Source organism: Glycine soja, chromosome 5 (assembly GCF_004193775.1).
Source record: "Glycine soja cultivar W05 chromosome 5, ASM419377v2, whole genome shotgun sequence".
NCBI classification, from domain to species: domain Eukaryota; kingdom Viridiplantae; phylum Streptophyta; class Magnoliopsida; order Fabales; family Fabaceae; genus Glycine; species Glycine soja.
In genome coordinates this window covers 39,025,292-39,043,095 of record NC_041006.1, presented here as the reverse complement: position 1 = coordinate 39,043,095, position 17,804 = coordinate 39,025,292, and the positions used below count along the sequence as shown (strand labels likewise).

At 31.8% G+C, this 17,804-nt stretch overlaps 3 protein-coding genes across 3 annotated transcripts; all 3 read left to right on the top strand.

Moving 5' to 3' along the window:
• Positions 1-539: 539 nt before the first annotated feature.
• On the top strand, positions 540-5,701 carry LOC114413169 (small GTPase LIP1-like). The gene is made up of 7 exons (XM_028377402.1): positions 540-943; positions 2,658-2,749; positions 2,845-2,986; positions 3,481-3,785; positions 4,652-4,705; positions 4,789-4,919; positions 5,279-5,701. Exons 1-7 carry the CDS (start codon positions 853-855, stop codon positions 5,472-5,474), a joined length of 1,011 nt encoding a protein of 336 aa, XP_028233203.1. The 5' UTR covers positions 540-852; the 3' UTR covers positions 5,475-5,701.
• A 1,526-nt stretch (positions 5,702-7,227) lies between these two features.
• Positions 7,228-9,627, top strand: LOC114413168. The gene is made up of 2 exons (XM_028377401.1): positions 7,228-7,591; positions 9,318-9,627. The coding sequence occupies exons 1-2, from the start codon at positions 7,338-7,340 to the stop codon at positions 9,520-9,522; spliced, it is 459 nt and encodes a 152-aa protein (XP_028233202.1). The 5' UTR covers positions 7,228-7,337; the 3' UTR covers positions 9,523-9,627.
• A 1,892-nt stretch (positions 9,628-11,519) lies between these two features.
• Positions 11,520-15,972, top strand: LOC114413166. The gene is made up of 3 exons (XM_028377400.1): positions 11,520-11,800; positions 13,210-13,452; positions 15,626-15,972. Exons 1-3 carry the CDS (start codon positions 11,783-11,785, stop codon positions 15,671-15,673), a joined length of 309 nt encoding a protein of 102 aa, XP_028233201.1. The 5' UTR covers positions 11,520-11,782; the 3' UTR covers positions 15,674-15,972.
• Positions 15,973-17,804: the final 1,832 nt, after the last annotated feature.

The following is a 17,804-nucleotide window of genomic DNA, read 5'->3' as shown; positions in this document are numbered from 1 at the left end:
AATTTCATAACAAATGTTAATCCATACCCTATAATTTTTAAATATGTTCTCATGTGTTTTCAATAAAATCTTTGATATTTTAATATCTTAAACAGTTAGTTGACAAGACCCTAAATTAAATAAGAGTTAAGTTGACTCAAACTACAGTATTTTTGTTAATAAAGTTATGGATTTTGTTAACCAATTACCTAAAAACACATCAAAAGTTTTTTAAAAAAACTTTAAAAAAAAAACAAGAGCATATTTAAAAGTCATAAGGAAACACATTTTTCTGCATTATAACAATTTTGTATTATCTCTTTAATCAGAAACATTAGAGTATTGGGTGCCATTTCCCTTTAATTTAAACTCCATCTTAATGAAATCAATATATAATCAATTTTTCCCAAGTTTACAAATTCAAAATATCAATTTAATCAAATTTAAGGGTTGCGAAAGTAAATACCACTGCTAATATTTTAATTATTACCGACACATGGACATCACGTGCTATTGGATCGCGTGGCTTACACGAATGAGTAGCGAGAGATGGCATGTTCGTTCATCCCTTCAAATTTCTGCCACCATACCATCATCCCAAAACCATTTCAAGACACTACACACCCCTCCCAACCCAATCAAATCAAATCTTCGTTCGAATCCTTTTCTCTTTATCGTTCACCGCATCCCAAACTCACCAGATCCGTCGTCGATTCGGTTTTCCCGCTTTCTATTTTTCGTTTCCCATTTTCTCCCGGAACGTGAAGTTCTCGCTCTGATCTCACGTGAGGGTTTTGGAACCTGATGAGTGCGTATATGTGGGTGTATCGTAGTGAAGGCGTGTTTTGAGTTATCGTCGGTGTTGAAGGAATCATGTTCTGGAGGGACCGTGAGAGAGAGAACAAAGAGTTGAACGGTGGGGTCCTATGTGGCCTGGTCAGAGTCCTCGTTGTTGGTGATTCTGGTGCGTGCGTCTTTCTGTTACCAATTTTATTTTATGTCTTTTAATTTTTTAGAGTAAAACTTGTTTGCACTACTAGGGTGTCCACTGCTGTTCATTTAATTTTAAAGTCATATATGATAATCTTATTGCATTAAAATGTTTGCATAGATACACATTTAATTGTGGCTTGAATTTTTATTGAGTTTCCAGTGGGAATACTGGGAGATTTTGTGATTGTGAGGTGTGGAGAAAAGTGAAGTTGATTGAATGCGGGAGGTTGTACTGTAAAGATTGGGGGGCTGAGAAAAGTAATCATTGTTGTTATACCGTTATTATAACACTCAATGGGAGCTCTAAGAGTTATGTTAATGATATTAGCTGCCATGTGGGGTGTTGTGCGTAAGGTTATGGATTTTCAATTTGAAATGATTTTGTTGATAGTTATTGCCTTTTGGTCTGTGGTTTAGAGAATTGATTTACGTAGGCTGCTTTAAGAGGATTGTGATCTTAATGTAAGAGAAACAACTAGGAATATGGTGGAGATTGCTGAGAAACCTTACGGCTGATGCGAGTTTGTCCCGAATTAGTTTGACAATATATTTGGACATACTTTTGAGGTGTGTATGCGTGAGCTTTCAAAGTTATTCGGAATCAAGTATTCAAGGATAGTGGGACAACTTCAAATATTGGCGGTCTTTGACTCCACAAAGTTTGGATTATTATTTGGATTGTAGTTCTACTATTAATTGGTGCGAGCATAATTGGATTACAATTAATATATTTTTAAATATCATCTTAAGGACATACTCAGTCCTAATGATTGAGAGCAACAGAAGGCTATATTTTTTTATGTTATATTATTTAACTGAAACAGTAAAGATCAGGAACTGAGTGAATGATGAGCTTCCTCATTTTTGATAGACTGTAGTACATGCAGTAAATCTTAAGTAAAACCTGTTTATATAAATCAACTCTGCGTGAAAGGAAATAAAAATCTAATGTTGTTTAATAGGTTGAGGATGGAAATATCTCTTGCTTAGTATTCTGTAAGATCTGACTCAGAATATAGAGATACAAATGGAAATCTTTATTGAAAGGTGGAAATCACTGAGAGTTCGAGAGTCCAGACCCTCCCCTTTCACTAACTAACTAGCCCAAAATGTGTCCTCTCTCTTCTGCCCTTCTCCTCTTTGTTCTATTATTCAATTCCATCCCCCTGTAACCTCCCTGTCTAACTAACTGCCATCCCTAGCAAGCTTAACATAGACTTTCTTATTGGTTAGATTGCTGACATATTCCATTGCTACTGTTAAGTTGCTGGTTTTCTGTTTCTACATTATATTTTTAATAATAATTATAAATGTTGCCTCTTTTCACTTTTGTTTCTTGTTTTCACCTAGTACTAAAATGTTGTTTTCACCATTTCTAGTACAAATTTTCAAACACCAGAAACAAACTGAAACCAAGGTTGTGGTTTGTAATTAGTTAAAAGAAAAGATAGAATAGAGGTAGAAAACATTTCCTTAAACCAAACAGGCCCATAAGTTGTCGGTCTTTGGACATAATTGGTGGTACTTCCCATCTCTAAACTTCATAAGCCTGGATGTGCATTGGTCAACTATAGTTAAATGATGAAAGAAAAAACAAATTCTGAGCTTGTGATTGCTTGCACCTTTGTGAACATTTTTCAGAGATATTGTAGTTGCATATTTGTGATATTTTCTCATCCTTGCAGGTGTTGGGAAGACTTCTTTAGTTAACCTGATTGTAAAAGGTTCTCCAATTGCTCGCCCTCCTCAAACAATTGGTTGTTCAGTTGATGTGAAGGTAAATACCCCGCCCCCCCCCCCCTTCTATGGTTACATGAGTATACATTGTTTCTGTACCGTAGTCTTCATCAAATTTCCTGTTTCTTTTTCCAGCATATTACTTATGGAAATTCAGGCAGCTCTTCCAGTAGTCTTAAGGGTGATTCTGAGAGAGATTTCTTCGTTGAACTGTGGGATGTCTCAGGACATGAACGGTACAAAGATTGTCGGTCTCTGTTTTATTCGCAGATTAATGGTGAGTTAAAAAAAACTCCATTATTTTAGTTTTCTAAAATGTATTATTACTTATATTCCATGAAGTAGTTGTGTATAATCAATTTAATCATGTGGCAGTCTACAAAACGAAGGGTCAAGATTTGTAACCAAGGGGGAAAGAAAATGAGGAAGAGGATTTCCAATATTTAAACAGTCACTACATATATCCTTGGTTTCTCTTTTTCAAGCCTTGCATACTGAAAATAAAATAATTTTGTAACGGAACATTTAGCAAAAATATTTTAAATCTGCAATAAGAAATCATGCAGATTTGGCTGTCCAAACTCTAAACTTCATTTATCTGCAAATTATCTTAATTACCACTATTCTGGATAATTGCATTAGTCTCTTAATTAATGGAATTTGGGTATTCTGGAACTTTTGACAATTAAAATTAGTAACAGTCAGTGCATATTAGAGAGTTGGCTGTCTGATATTTTAAACTTTGAAACCTTGTTTTGACTTCGTTTGCAGGTGTAATTTTTGTTCATGATCTTTCACAAAGAAGAACAAAGACTAGCTTGCAGAAGTGGGCAGCTGAGATTGCTGCAACTGGGACATTTTCAGCTCCTTTGGGATCTGGTGGTCCTGGTGGCCTTCCTGTTCCATATATTTTTATTGGTAATAAAGCTGATATTGCTGCGAAAGAGGGTACAAGAGGAAGCAGTGGGAATCTTGTTGATGTTGCACGCCAATGGGTTGAGAAGCAGGGTTTGCTTCCTTCCAGTGAGGAGCTTCCTTTGACTGAGAGTTTTCCTGGTAATGGTGGCCTTATTGCTGTAAGTGTCTCAACTAAAAAATTGTCAGTCTTGAAAATTTGTTTTGCACCACTTTCAATGCTTGAGATAATATGCTACCCTCATGTGAATTAGTATGTCGTATTCAGGTCAATTTGAATAAATCCGATGTTAATGCTAATTACTAGGGAGTTTCAACTACTAGCAAGTAGCAATTTTTAGTTTTGCTTGTTTTGTACTTTAAAGCTAGCTGTTGCTTTTCAAATACAATGTGTGTTACACTTGAATATTTTCCACATTTTTTTTTTGTGTCTGACCATATCACTGTATATGAAAGAGTATTTTAGCTGATGGAAGGGGATGGGATTTAATGAGAACCATAAAAAAAGCTTCTCCTTACTGCCCCCTTTTCAAAATTCAGAACAAGTTAATATTGCATCTATATCCTTCTTTTTCCCTGTCAGGCACACTGAATATTATGGATGACCTGCATTGAAACTTCACATTTCACTTTGGTGCCATCTATATTGATTAAAAGCAGAATTTTCAGCTTTCATTCATTTTCAAAATTGAGAGGCTAACCATTAAACATTTTATCTTAACTGATCTTGAAGCTTATCAATGCATATTTCTTTGAGCCACTCAGTATGAATAATGAATTTAGCTTAGCCATTGCCCACTGTGCTGTGCTTTAGAAAATGTTAGACTGGAGATGCTATACTGTCTGAGAATCTTTATTTCTCATGTTGTCATTCTAAACCGAAATACCGGTTGTGCCAATGAAGTGACAAATCATGTCTTATAAAATTGGATGCAGAGATCTGCCCTGTTTTTGCATTCTGTTGAATAGTTGCCATCCAATTCATTCTTCTGATAACGGTTGTGATTTTTATGTCGGGCATCTACAGGCTGCCAAAGAAGCAAGGCATGACAAGGAGGCTGTGGTGAAATTTTTCCGCATGGTCAGTATGGTCTTTGAGCTCTGTCTTTTTTATTTTTTATGTATGGGTTTTCATCTAAGTTTTTGTGGTACATCTCCTTTCAGTTGATCAGGAGAAGATATTTCTCAGATGAAATACAAATACCTTCACCAGCATGGTCCATTCCTTCTGTTCAGAGACAAGCTCAGCGTATAGATGAAAATTTCACAGAAGATGATCAATCTTATGATACAAGGTATTTTCTACTTGTCTTCTAAAATCATTTTGGACCTGGCATGCTGCTGTGCTTTTATCATCACCACCGTACCAACAATTTCTTTGGCTGGAAGATGCCTTCTTGATCATATTTTGCCTCTATGGAAAGGCTTATGCATAGATGCAATTTTGGGTTTGGCTCCTTGGGTTGAAAAAAATTCCAGATCATTGTATTGGATGGTAGTTGTAAGATTATGGGCCAATCCTAGGTAGCTGGGTGATGGAATTATATTATAATACTTGCTTATTTCATTATCAATTCATCATAGTGCGTGCAAGTGTTTGCTCTTTTTCAGCTTGTTTTGTGCCACTCCTTACAAAGTTCATTGTTGATTGCAGTCTAAGCAGTGATCCTTACAAGTATAACATGCTTCCGCCACTTCCAGCACAACGCAATCTAACACCACCACCCACACTCTATCCTCAACAGCCAGTTTCGGTGTCGGAAAACTATAGTTTCCCTAGATTTTCCTTGTCAGGCTCCTCAGAAATCAGTACTGTGGCGAGAACAAAGCGATCAGATATTAATGTCTGAAGATCTGTGTATTTGGTAATTAGTCATTGCTAATACATGAATGTATACTTGCATGGAACAAAGTTATATGCTTGTTTAAATTCTTTGTTCCTATTGTAACTTGTCCATTGATTCATTCGTTTTTAAGAGGCTTTCTCAGTAGACGGAGGAGCTACTTGTTCAAAGTTTGGGGAGAATTTAAATGATACGTACTTGATTCTTTTATATCATACTTTTTTTTCCTGCCATTGAAACTATCAGCACTCAACAGTATTATGGCTAACAACACTCTCCAAATAAGAAGGATTCCACTTTGATAAAACCGTTGATGTTATCCCGTAAATTGGGTTTTTCTTTTAAAATTGAGTTTGAATATTTATACAAATTGGCCTTTAGGTCTCAGGAGTGTAAGAGTAGTGTCAAGCTGAATATTTTTCGTGGAGATTATTGGATGTTCAAAGATTATAATAGTCTTGACTAATTTTTATATAATGCTTAATTGAGTGTTATTTAATTGTTTTCCATAAATTGAAAACTAAGTACCTTTCACATAAAGATTGGTTGGAATGGAATTATGGGTAAGTAAAATAGTGTGATTAGATTAGATTCATGGTAATAATTTATTATTTTTTTACGGTGAATGCAAAACAACAAATTTTACTTTTTTTTTTGGATACCACCATGATTTTAAGAAATAGAATTGTTAAATACATTAGAAGTCTTAGCCTATCTAATAATCTATCTTGTCAGGCATACTTTAAAAAAGATTTAAATCATGTCTTATGCCAGTGACTTTTTCCATGAGATCTCAACAACAAAAGAATTAAGTGTAAAAAAGAGTGTGATTTTTCTTAATTCAAATTATAATTATATATAATTAAGATCATTTGTATCAAATTTTATTAAAATTAAACAACAAAAAGAAGAATCAAATTATTCATATTTGAATATATTTTGAAATTTATATATTACGTTGATTTTAATTTATTTAATATGAAATTTAGTATATATAATTTATGTGAAAGAAACTTTCAATCCAGTGATAAATTTTAAGAAAATATTATCCAATTAAAAATTATAAAATAATGTAATAAATATCAATGTTACATAAATATAATTTAATCCTTCTAGTAGTTGAAATACTGAAAGTATAAATTTATATTTTTATTTAAATATAAATTTTTATTTGATTAAAATGATTGGTTTTTGTAATAGTTATTTAAAAATTATATCTACTAGAATAATTTTTAATTACTCGACAATGAAAATATTTATACCAATAGTGCATTAAAATTAAACTTGCTATAATATAAAAATTTATTAAATGATATATTTTAATATATTTCATTTGTTAGATCTAATATTGTTCTTCTATGGTTTAATTAATCTTGAAATATTGTCCTCGTAAATATTTTTTTATTAATTAATTAGAAATTACTCTATATATGGTTTTCAAAATAAATATATGACACTGTTTAATTAGATTACAACATTTTTATTTTATTTTTACCTATTAGTATATTCTAATTAAATTCTAAGATAAAAGCATGCATGTTGTTCCGCATTAATTTCGTGCCAAAAGATTTCTTACCCTATGTATGGAACCACCAGAAATAAAATTGTCCACAACTTTTATTTCTTCCATTGTTACTTGTTAGTTTTTATTTCTCTTTATTTTTGAAGAAATAATAAAAATGTTTGAATTTTGAAATATTCAAGTATATATGGACATGGACCACTACATGCAAGAAGCGAGCCCCACGTAGTAGAACGTGTTCAACGTCGAGAGATCGGCGAACTACGAACAACCAAATCAGCCAAAATACCTAATAGGCATCCCTCTTCTCTAACCTAGCTCGAATAATAAATCTGTTACTGATTAACATGGATAAATTCAGCAGAACGATTCTATTCTTTCTTCTTTTCTGCGTCCTAATTATTCTCCAATTCCAACGTGCAACTCCTGATCATGAAAAAGGTGGCCAAAATGTTGCTCAAGGCCACCCAGAAAAACCACTTCTTTCTAAGATGTTGATGGATACCGTTTCTCTACTCAGAAAGTCACATCAAAGCTCCTGGGAGAAAATCAAAACTGTCATACATGATCTGCAAATGCAGTTTTCTCCACCAAATTTGGAGTAAGTTAATTAAGAGGTTCTTCCTGTTACAAACCCATAACGCATTTCTTTTCTTATTCACAAGGTTGAATATGCATGTTTCTTGTTCTTGTAAAAAAATTATTCATTTTTAATTTTTATAATTAATTAAATGATGTAGTTTTAGTCTCTCGTTGTGATTTAAAAACATGTATAAAAAGATATTAAAACTACAACATTTTGCAATCGGGACCCATGTTATCTTGAGGGGGGTGCAATGAGTTTGAGAGAAACCTAAGAATATAGATAGTGTTGTTATTTTTTGCACCTTCTGGTTTTTTACTTCGACCCCTCTGCTTTTAATTTTTTAGTTATTATTAATTTTTATATTTTGTTCCTTTTATACTTTTTTTATTAGATATTTCATTTTGTTTTATATTTATTTTCATATGTATGATAGTAAATATTTTTATTTTTAAATAAAAAATAATCCCTATTGTCTCCGGGGCCTGAATGACACTTTGTTCAATATAAGAATTAAAAATGAATAAAAATTTTAGTGACAAACAAAAAGTTATGATATTTTTGGGAATAAAAAACATTTAAATTTTTTAGTTATCATTCATATTTCTATATATATTTTTTCTCAGCAAAAATAAGTAATATATATATATATATATAAATGAGTACCAAAGGTACTGTAGATACATAATGGGAGTGGATTAACAGCTGGTTCTGAATGCTAAGAACCAAGCTGAACCCGAGGAAATAAAATACATTTTCCCTACACTAATTACTTATGTTACTGCAGTTACCATCCTTTCCTAATTACAAAAAGCTGCTGTGAGATGAGAGGACCAGTGATTGAAATGTAGGGTGAAACCCTTCTCCATAAGTTTAAGCCATGTCCATAGTAGAAAAATTGCATCTTCCATCACTTTACTTCCTTCCAAGGTTTGGTTAGCAAAGATCACTCCATTTCGATGCTTCCAAATGATCCATGTTAGCGCTACCCATCAACACTTCCATCTTATTGCTTTAGTTCCAATAGGAGACCCACTTACATGTTATAGAAAATGGTCCTTAGGATTTTTTGGGAATACACCCCTTATGTTTACCCATTGCAAAGACTCCCACCATAAAGGGAGGGTTTTGTTGCAGTTGAAAAATAGATGTGCTGTATTCTCCTCCGAGGTGTTGCATAGAAGGCACCTTGGGTCATTTAACTTCACTTGTCTACTTCTCAGGTTGATTTTAGTTGGTAATCGGTCTCTAATGAGCCTCCAAGCGAACACGGCTGCATTGGATGGAATCTTAAGCTTCCAAAGATTCACGAAGGTCCAATCTTCATTTTCTCCCCTTTTTTCTGTCAGCAGTAGCTGATACACTGTTTTTGCTAGAAAATTCCCACTCGGGTCAGCCTTTCATATCCATGAATCTGTAGTATTTTGGTGAATTGTTAGCTGTGCTGTCTCCTCTAGAAAATCAGCCGCCATAGCAATCTCATTTTCGAAAAGGGGTCTCCTCCAGCTAAAGTTCCAGTCCCACCCTGCAGCATTATGCCCTCCCATACAGTTGATGGTTTGCTGTTGTTGATTTGAAACCTGGTACAGTCTAGGGTATTTTGCCATTAGTGTTCTGTCATTGCCTGCCCATGAATCTTCCCAAAATCTGAACTTGTCTCCACAACCCACCCTCCCAAAAACTGGTACAGCCACGACCTCATATTTCCATATAAGTAGCAATTATGTATTTTTCTTCTTCTCAGTTTCAGGGGTACGGGATGGGTAGAATATGATGGTTCCAAAGGAACGTTCAAAGAAGCAGTTGAGAAGATTTTTGGCAAAAGCAAAGAGACGGTTGAGGAGAGTGCTGAAGGAGCAGCAAAAGTAGTTGAAGAAGCAATTCATAAGACAACAGAAAAGGTGAAGGAGAGTTCTCACTCTGAGCATGAGTCTAAAGCAGAACTTTAATTTTTCGGGGGGTTATATTTAATCGAAATTGTATGGCTGTTGCTTAATTTGGAGATAGCTATCTCTATATGAAACAATTTATTTATATTAACATATTTTCTGTGTTTCTTACACTGTTCCCACTTTCGGCCAAATGCTTGGTTGGAAGAATGAGAAAAGAAAAGAAAAAAAGAAGCTGGAAAGCATTAATTTCTAATACTAAAGAATAGATAACAAGAACCTAATAATTGCAACATATGTTTAATTGATTTAAGAAAATTATACAAGTTGTGGATGGTAATTTAATGAACAAAGTTCTTTCTTCAATTAGTCTTTTAAAATAATGATATGAAATTATGGATTTCATGAAGCAAAAGTTCCATGATCTATTTTGCATTCCATTATAGTTTTGGCTTATTTGTACTTTTTGTCTCTAGAGTTAGACAATCACTCAAATTTTGCCAAGTCTATGTTATTAAATGCCACTAACACACATATATAAAAGAATTATTTTTAACATAGTGTGGATTTTTAATCGCAACCTCTAACGAGTTTTATTTTCTATTGGGGAGATGGCTTGAGGTAGCTCCCACCACCCATGGCTACACTTCACTGCTCAATGTCAAGCCGCTGCCAGAACCAAACCCCCACAAAACCTTCAGTTGCATACCCAAAAAGAAGAGTAAAAAAAAGAAAAAACAGAAAATAAAAATCAAAGCAAAAAAAAGAGAGAAATCCTACCAGTTATTTTGGTCATTGAGCACAAATGACTATGTGGAGTCCGAATCCTCTTCGTTTACTCGAGGAGTCCAATCTCATGTCTCTCTCCCACTAAAGAGAATAATATATTTTTCAGGCTAACTGGCCATTCATATTTCATTTAAACTTATAGTTTTTTTTTTAATGATTAACGTCTCTTGATAACTATTGTTGACAGGAGAAGGAAAATCTCAAAACCCGCGGAACTAAAACTATATATAAAAATGAATCTGCCAATTGAGTAATGACACGGACTTTTAAAAAATTAACGTAATTTTTATATGATTAAAAAATATGCAATCGAAAACAATATATAACAATCATTAGTATTCGCTGATCATTATTTATTAACACCTATCATATTCACCTATTGTCGTTCATTCTCCGGCAAAGATAATAACTAATGAACTAGAAATGCCTTTATACTAATTAGGGTGTGGTTGGCAATGCACAAACAGTAGGAAACATTTAATACTTACAAACTTACAATCCATGAAGTTGAAGCACAATAGAGGAAGAATATTTATAACCAAAAGCATGCCAGTGATAAATATTTTCAAGAAAAAAAATACTACTAATATACTAGTATTTTTTTTTATTAACTGAAATTTATTAAAAATTAATCATTTTTTTGGGTATTACTTTTTTTTAATAAGCTTTTTTATAATTTTAGAATCTTCACAAATATTTAATTAACTATAACTTAGAAAGTATGCTGATAACTATCATCTTCAAAAAAATACCTTATTTGGAAGAGATTACTGTTTTAAAGATATTTTTCAGGATTTGGTTGTTTATCAACTAAGGAGACATTTTCCATTTTTTGAGAGGCCAAACCGTACGTCACGGGTATGATAACATCTAAGAAGAAGAAAAAGACACCGAAGCCTAAAGCGAAAGATAAGTGTAAAAGTCGTGTGCACACTGCAGTGTTGGGTATGCATAGCGTGTCCAAGAGTGGCATTTTCGTAAATGAACTGACAAAACAATACAAAAGTTTTCAATTAAAAAAAAAAAAAAGAGAAATGATACTTGTAAGTTGTAAAATGAATCTTACAACAAAGAGGAGAGGAGAGATTAGGAAAAAAGTGAGAAAGAGAAATTTTTTTTGAAATATAATAAATAAATACATAAAATAATATTATATAAATTATTGTGAGAATTAATATACATGTATCACATCTTTGATAAAAATGACAGCAAATGCAGCTTTGTTTTTTTTGTAAGTATATAAGACTGGAGATACAATCAATGATTAAGTACAAATATTTAATGTTTTAAAGTTAAAGTTAAATCTTACTTGAGTTTGATTTTTAATAAAAATAATTTTTGATTAGATTTTTAATGAAGATTCCTTATAAAATGGAAGGGTCAAGACACATGATATAACGTTACAGCAATTCAATGAGATTGATTGGCATTGTTGAATAAGTTTTGTATTTGACATCATAGCCAACGAACGGGGACCTCTCGTTTCTTTCTCTTCTTTCGCATTCTCCTATCTGTTGTTTGTTTCACTCTCATGGACCGTCGTAAAGAGGTCAGTTTCTCCCTCTCTCTCTCTCTAATTAGTCTTCTTCTTCACACACTGTGTTCGGTTCATAAAATAAGTAATCGCTGTATTGTTTGCGTCAATGTGAAATTCGCTAAATCGCGAATCTGAAGATTAAATTGCATGCTACTTGTTGAAGCAGAAACAGAGAGCGCAGTGTCTTCTTCTCCTTTAATTTTGAAAACGATATATTATATATATTTGTATTGTTAATAGGTTCTGTGAAAACTTGGTAGTAGCTTGGAGATAGGATTTAACCAGATTAATTACTGGTTAACGTAGTTTAAAGGTCGAAAATCTTACTTACATGCAATTATTTACCTGCTTTTGGTTCTATTCTCTTTGTTAAAGGTGAAATTCTAATATTAATTAATCTGAGAAGACTACAAAAATTATCTAAAGAATTGCATGTTTTATCCGCCTTCAAATTAAATCCGTAGTTTGTTTCTCGTCTGATTTAACATTTACTTTTGGTCATTTAAGTAATAATAGCTGTTATTCAACATGCATCTGCAGAAATTGTTGTATTTTTCTTCTTCGATTTGATTCTTTCGTATTTTCTTTAATCGGTTTAAACGGAGACACGGGTACCATGATTCATGCGCTTCCCCTTCCAGCTTGGCTAAATTAATCATTTTGTTTTACTATTACATTTTCTCTTTCTATTGTTTTATGTAAACTTTTTAAAAGGATGAAGATTCTCTACAATTGTTTTTAACCTCGAAGGAACCTTGATTTGCTTTGAAACGTTGATGACAGTGTTACAGTCGTACAAGTAATCATAAACTCCTTAATTTCTAAAGCAAAGAAATAGTCAAATTCATCCCTACGATTCGTTCTTTTCCCATGTTTTGCTTTATAGTTGGGTAAATTTTCCTATGCTGTCTAAGTGTGTGTTTGCGGGAAAAAAATTGATTTTAAATAAAATTGATTTTACAAAATTGATTAGTGTAGAATTGATTTTGATAGAAATAGAAATTACTTCTAATTATTTCAATTTTATCATAATTTTTATACATTATAATTAATTCTATCATGATTTTAAAAATAATTCAAAAATATTAAATTTGATTAAAATCAAGATTGATTCAACTCATCATAATTTTGAAAAGTATCCAAACATATACTTAGTAGCAACTCATAATAAGTAATAATACCAATAATATTCCATCTTATTCTAAATCTTTCAATTACATTTTGTTTTGTATGCTACATTTTAACTAACATTAAGTTCATTACAAATGAAAGAGAATCAAGTTTAGTTACTTGAGTCGAATACATGAGTTAATATAAATTTTTGATATTATTTTAGATTCTTACATATTAAAAAAAAGTTCATTACAAATTATGAACCCTTTGTTACTGTGATTAGCTGACTAAGTTGTAATCATATATAGAAAAATGGTCCATGGTTATCGGTGCCACAATTTGGGGACTGGGATCAGAAGGGCCAAGTGCCGGACTACTCACTTGATTTCTCAAAGATCCGGGAAACTAGGAAGCAGAACAAGACAAATATATCCAGGGCTAGCCTTGGCAATGAAGAAGAGTTCATGGATTCGACAACCTCCAGCAGCGTCAACACTGGCCACAGCAGTGAGCACCCTCAACCGCACTACCATCAAACCAACTCTCCAACTGTAAGATTCTTGTCTTCACAAGCTTCGCTGTTCTTTATTTTTGGGAAGCTCTTCAACACTATTACTGTTGATCCACACAAATATTGTAGTTACAGTTTATATGTAGCCAGCAAATCTTCATCAGTATGATATTATAAAAAGAATAAACTAAAAAGATCCCAGAATATATATAATTGAAGTGGAAGATGGGGTGGATGGGGGATGCATGTGGTATAAAATCAAAAGATGGTATGAGACAAAAACATTCTTATCGTATTTTCGTTAAAAATTACTAAGAAGTTTAAAATAAACTCAATCTTTGTGTGACCGTGAATGTGTTTGTGTCCATTTTTATTTTATATTGGAGTAATTGATTTTCGCCTGAAGACCTAGCTATTTACTGAAGTTTTCCTCTTAACCACATTTATGTTCATGTTATGTCCTAGCTATGTTAGAGAAGAAAAAATCGCGTATAGTCGTCACACGTCACAATACCAAAATGATGTGTCTTAGCTTTTAAAGAATGATACTAATATGAAAATATGTTTTTTGCAATTAAATTATATTTGTATAAACAAATTGTATAATTTTTAATACCTCAAAGAAAGTCAAGAAAATATGTGATCTCTATAAAAAAGAAAAAAGTCAAGAAAGAAGAGAGAGAAGTCTCACATAAGACAATTAATATGACAGATAAATTAATGAAAAAATATTCTTATAAAAATATAACAATAATAGCCTTATCCTGTTAAGTGAAATTGGTTCTATGAATCAATGATGTTATAATAATAAAGCTTGGTCAAAAATCAAATTCTGAGAGATTTTATTTATTATGAAATCTCTTTTAATATTTTTTTTTCCAATATCTTTCTTAATTTCCCTCTACTCCTTTTCATATGATTAACATGTATAAATTACATTAACCAATTTATAAATGAATGTTATATATAAAAAATGTTTTACAAATAATATAACTCAATATAATTGAAGAGTGTGTTGATGAACATATATACCTTTGAGCAATATTATTCTTACTCACTTTTCCCATATCACTATTTTAGTTGTTTTTTTCTTCACTTTTATCACATTTGGTTATCTTATTCTACACTTCTCTCACACACACTTGTAAAATGTGCATTATAAAGTTGTCCTATGAATTCCATTTTTCTAGTAAGTAGGTACAGCTAATGTATGAAACTACGGGATGAGAGGTATTTGCTCTCCCTTTCTGACTTTTTCTCTTTCTCTCTCCTCTCCTTGACCTTGAGCTGTTGAGCATTTAGCAAACATTTTCAAACTAGTAACCTGTCTGTCTCCACATAGAAAAAGGCACCGATTAGTTCATATTTGGATTTAAAAACTCGAGTTGACATAGAGGGTTTCTCGCCAAAAAAATTCCGTTACTCTTCAAGAAATATCGTTTATATCATTTTTTTTCCTCTTCAAGTTTAATTTCATATATATTCTCCTTTCATTTCTAGTATTGGGACTCGGGATGAACCTAGCCATACAAATCTTCATCATGATAAATTAAACATTATTACTGAATAAACTAATGACATACACAATCTTCCATCTACCCCGTCACTGAAATGCTTTGAGACTCTGGAAAAGAAAATGAAGTAGATCAAAATAATATAGGATTATGTTGAACAAGGGACATAGATCCGTGGTTTTCTACTTTTCCAGCAGCTGTACCATATATTAATGAACACAATATGGAGAGAAAGTAGTGAAGAATAATGTAGTGAAAAAAATATACAAACATTTTCCACCAAAGAAAGAAGAGGATACACTAAATCATACAATACAGAGAATATTATGGTGGGACCCAAATTATTGTTGTGTATCATCTAGATACCATGGCAACACGCAATTCTAGTTGTTGCACATGCGATGGATGTTTGGAGCAATTGAATTCTATTCAATTCAATAGTAAGAGGGCCACACATTATATAGCTTGCTCGTATTTTGTTAGAGATAATGTCCCTTTATGTGGTTATGAGAAGCCTAATAGAAAACAGCCCAAATAAAATGTATCAAAAAAAGAAAAGAAAAGAAAACAACCCAATGTCTTTGTGGTTTCTGATCAATATTGCTCAATTATGCTTTTCAAAAAAAAAATGCTCAATTATGTCGTATATACGTATGGTGCACATCTTTTACATCATTATTTATTTATTTTCCCTGACAGGCAAGGAAGAGCTTCCTCAGCTACTTCAATTGTTGTGTGAAAGCCTAACATTTAAGGGCAAGTGCAATCTTTCGCTAGTTTTCTGAAGATTATGGATAGGAATAGCTATGCTTCTCTGTTCATTTGGTGATAAATATTAAATACTTATTACCTATTGATCTTGATTATGGATAGGAATAGCTATGCTCCTCTGTTACTTCTTATGGTAGCTAAAAATTTGGTTAATCAAACTACAGGTAAAGATGGTAACCATTAAACGGCGCTCATGAGTTTTGACCAAAAAACTTGTAAAAACACGATAAATATTTTCCATTTTATCACTCTTCCAATCTTATTCTTAAATTAAATTTCGTCTGGCACTTGCTTTGAAAATCCTTATTTTTTTAATATTAAGCAAGTTTGGAACCTGTAGCTCAATATTAAAGAGTACATAAGTATTAAAAAATTGTGTTGGTAATATTTTCATTTTTTCTTCTACAATTTCATCAGTAATTCGCTTCCAGTTTAATAGAAGAGTAACCAGCCGTAACCAAAAGAGGAAGTGTATTTAGAGTTAGACATTGTGACTCATTGGTTTTTATTTTTCTGACCTTTGTAGCATAACAAATCTACAATTTGCTAGGCATAGAACTATAGAAGGGTTTCCACTATATATCAGCTCTACGGTCATCGTGGCCGTTGTTAACCTTTTACTGAGATTTTGTCGTTGTACATTTAATAAATAATTATCAGTGGTCATGCGTTAATTGCAATTCCTGCCAGCCAGTAATGTTCCATTTTTATGATGACAACCAAATAAATATTGCGTGGAGGCTTATTCTATTTCCTGATGTCAGTAATGTATAGTGATCAATTAGAAACATTTTCTTTTCAAGACATTTTACTTAAGAGTTTTTTCACTTAATAAATTTTTCAAAAAATCTCATTAGAAATACGCTCTAAGGAATAAGATTGCTTTAGGCCATTGTCCATTATCTAAACTGGGACTAGGACCACCAACACACGGCAACATCCATCCAACCAAATTTTCCTCTTCAGGAAATTCCTACAGGATTTAGCATCAATGAATGTTTTGCAAGTTCTCTAACAAACACCCCATCATACAGTTGATATCCGGACTCTGGAGACTCCAACTGACCCTGTTGGTTTTACCAGTCATTCCATCTATAATAGTAGTAATTTCTTTGGGTTTAGTCCCACGTTGCAGAGTTTCCAAAACTGACAAACCACACTTCTTTAATATTAAAGATAAAAAAATACAAAAAAAACCTATTTGTTTAAAATATGACTTTAGTTGTAAAAAAAAAAAAAAGGCTTTAGTCTCTTCAAGTATGAATTCATTTTATTTTGTTACTTTTATTTTATCAATTTAGTTTTAACTATTATTTTTTTAGGAGTATTCAGGTCAGATTAAGTCAAATTATTTAAATTTATTACCAATCCAATTAAAATTTTGCAAGTTTGATCGAGTCTATATAATTTTTTATGTATCCAACCAAACCAACATAATCATAATCGGGTATGATTATAATCGGGTCTAAATGTTTAACAAAAATTATAAAAAATACAATTTTTTAGTAAGTCTCTTTTGTCAAAAACTTTGAAAGTATATGCTCCCTATATTTCTAATTATAAGACTAATTGGTATCCCTAAACAAAAATAACTAATTTAATTTATTAATTATTTATATTATCATTCCAAAATTATTTCTCTATCCACTTAACTATTTTTTATTAATATTTGAAAATATAATAATTAAGTAAGAATATATATAAAAAATAATAAATAATACATCTAAATTTTTTTAAAAAACCTTATAAAAAGAAACAAATAAATTTTTGAAGAGTCTTATAATTAGAGATAAAAAGAGTAATGACTAAAATGCACTTTTGAAACCAAATTGTGACAATATTTGACAAATAATGATTTCAATGCTAATACAATATTTTTATTTTAGATAAAATATTATATTAACATGAAAAAATATAAACAAAATCAAGGCAAAATAAAAATAACTCAACAAAAATAAATCATGAGTGGTTTAATAATTAATTTACATATAATAAATATTATATTTACTTATATGATAAGGATTGAATTAGATTTAAAAAAGATAAAACATCAAATTGGATTGACCCGAACTTATGGATACCCCCTAATTTTTTCATTAACAACTGT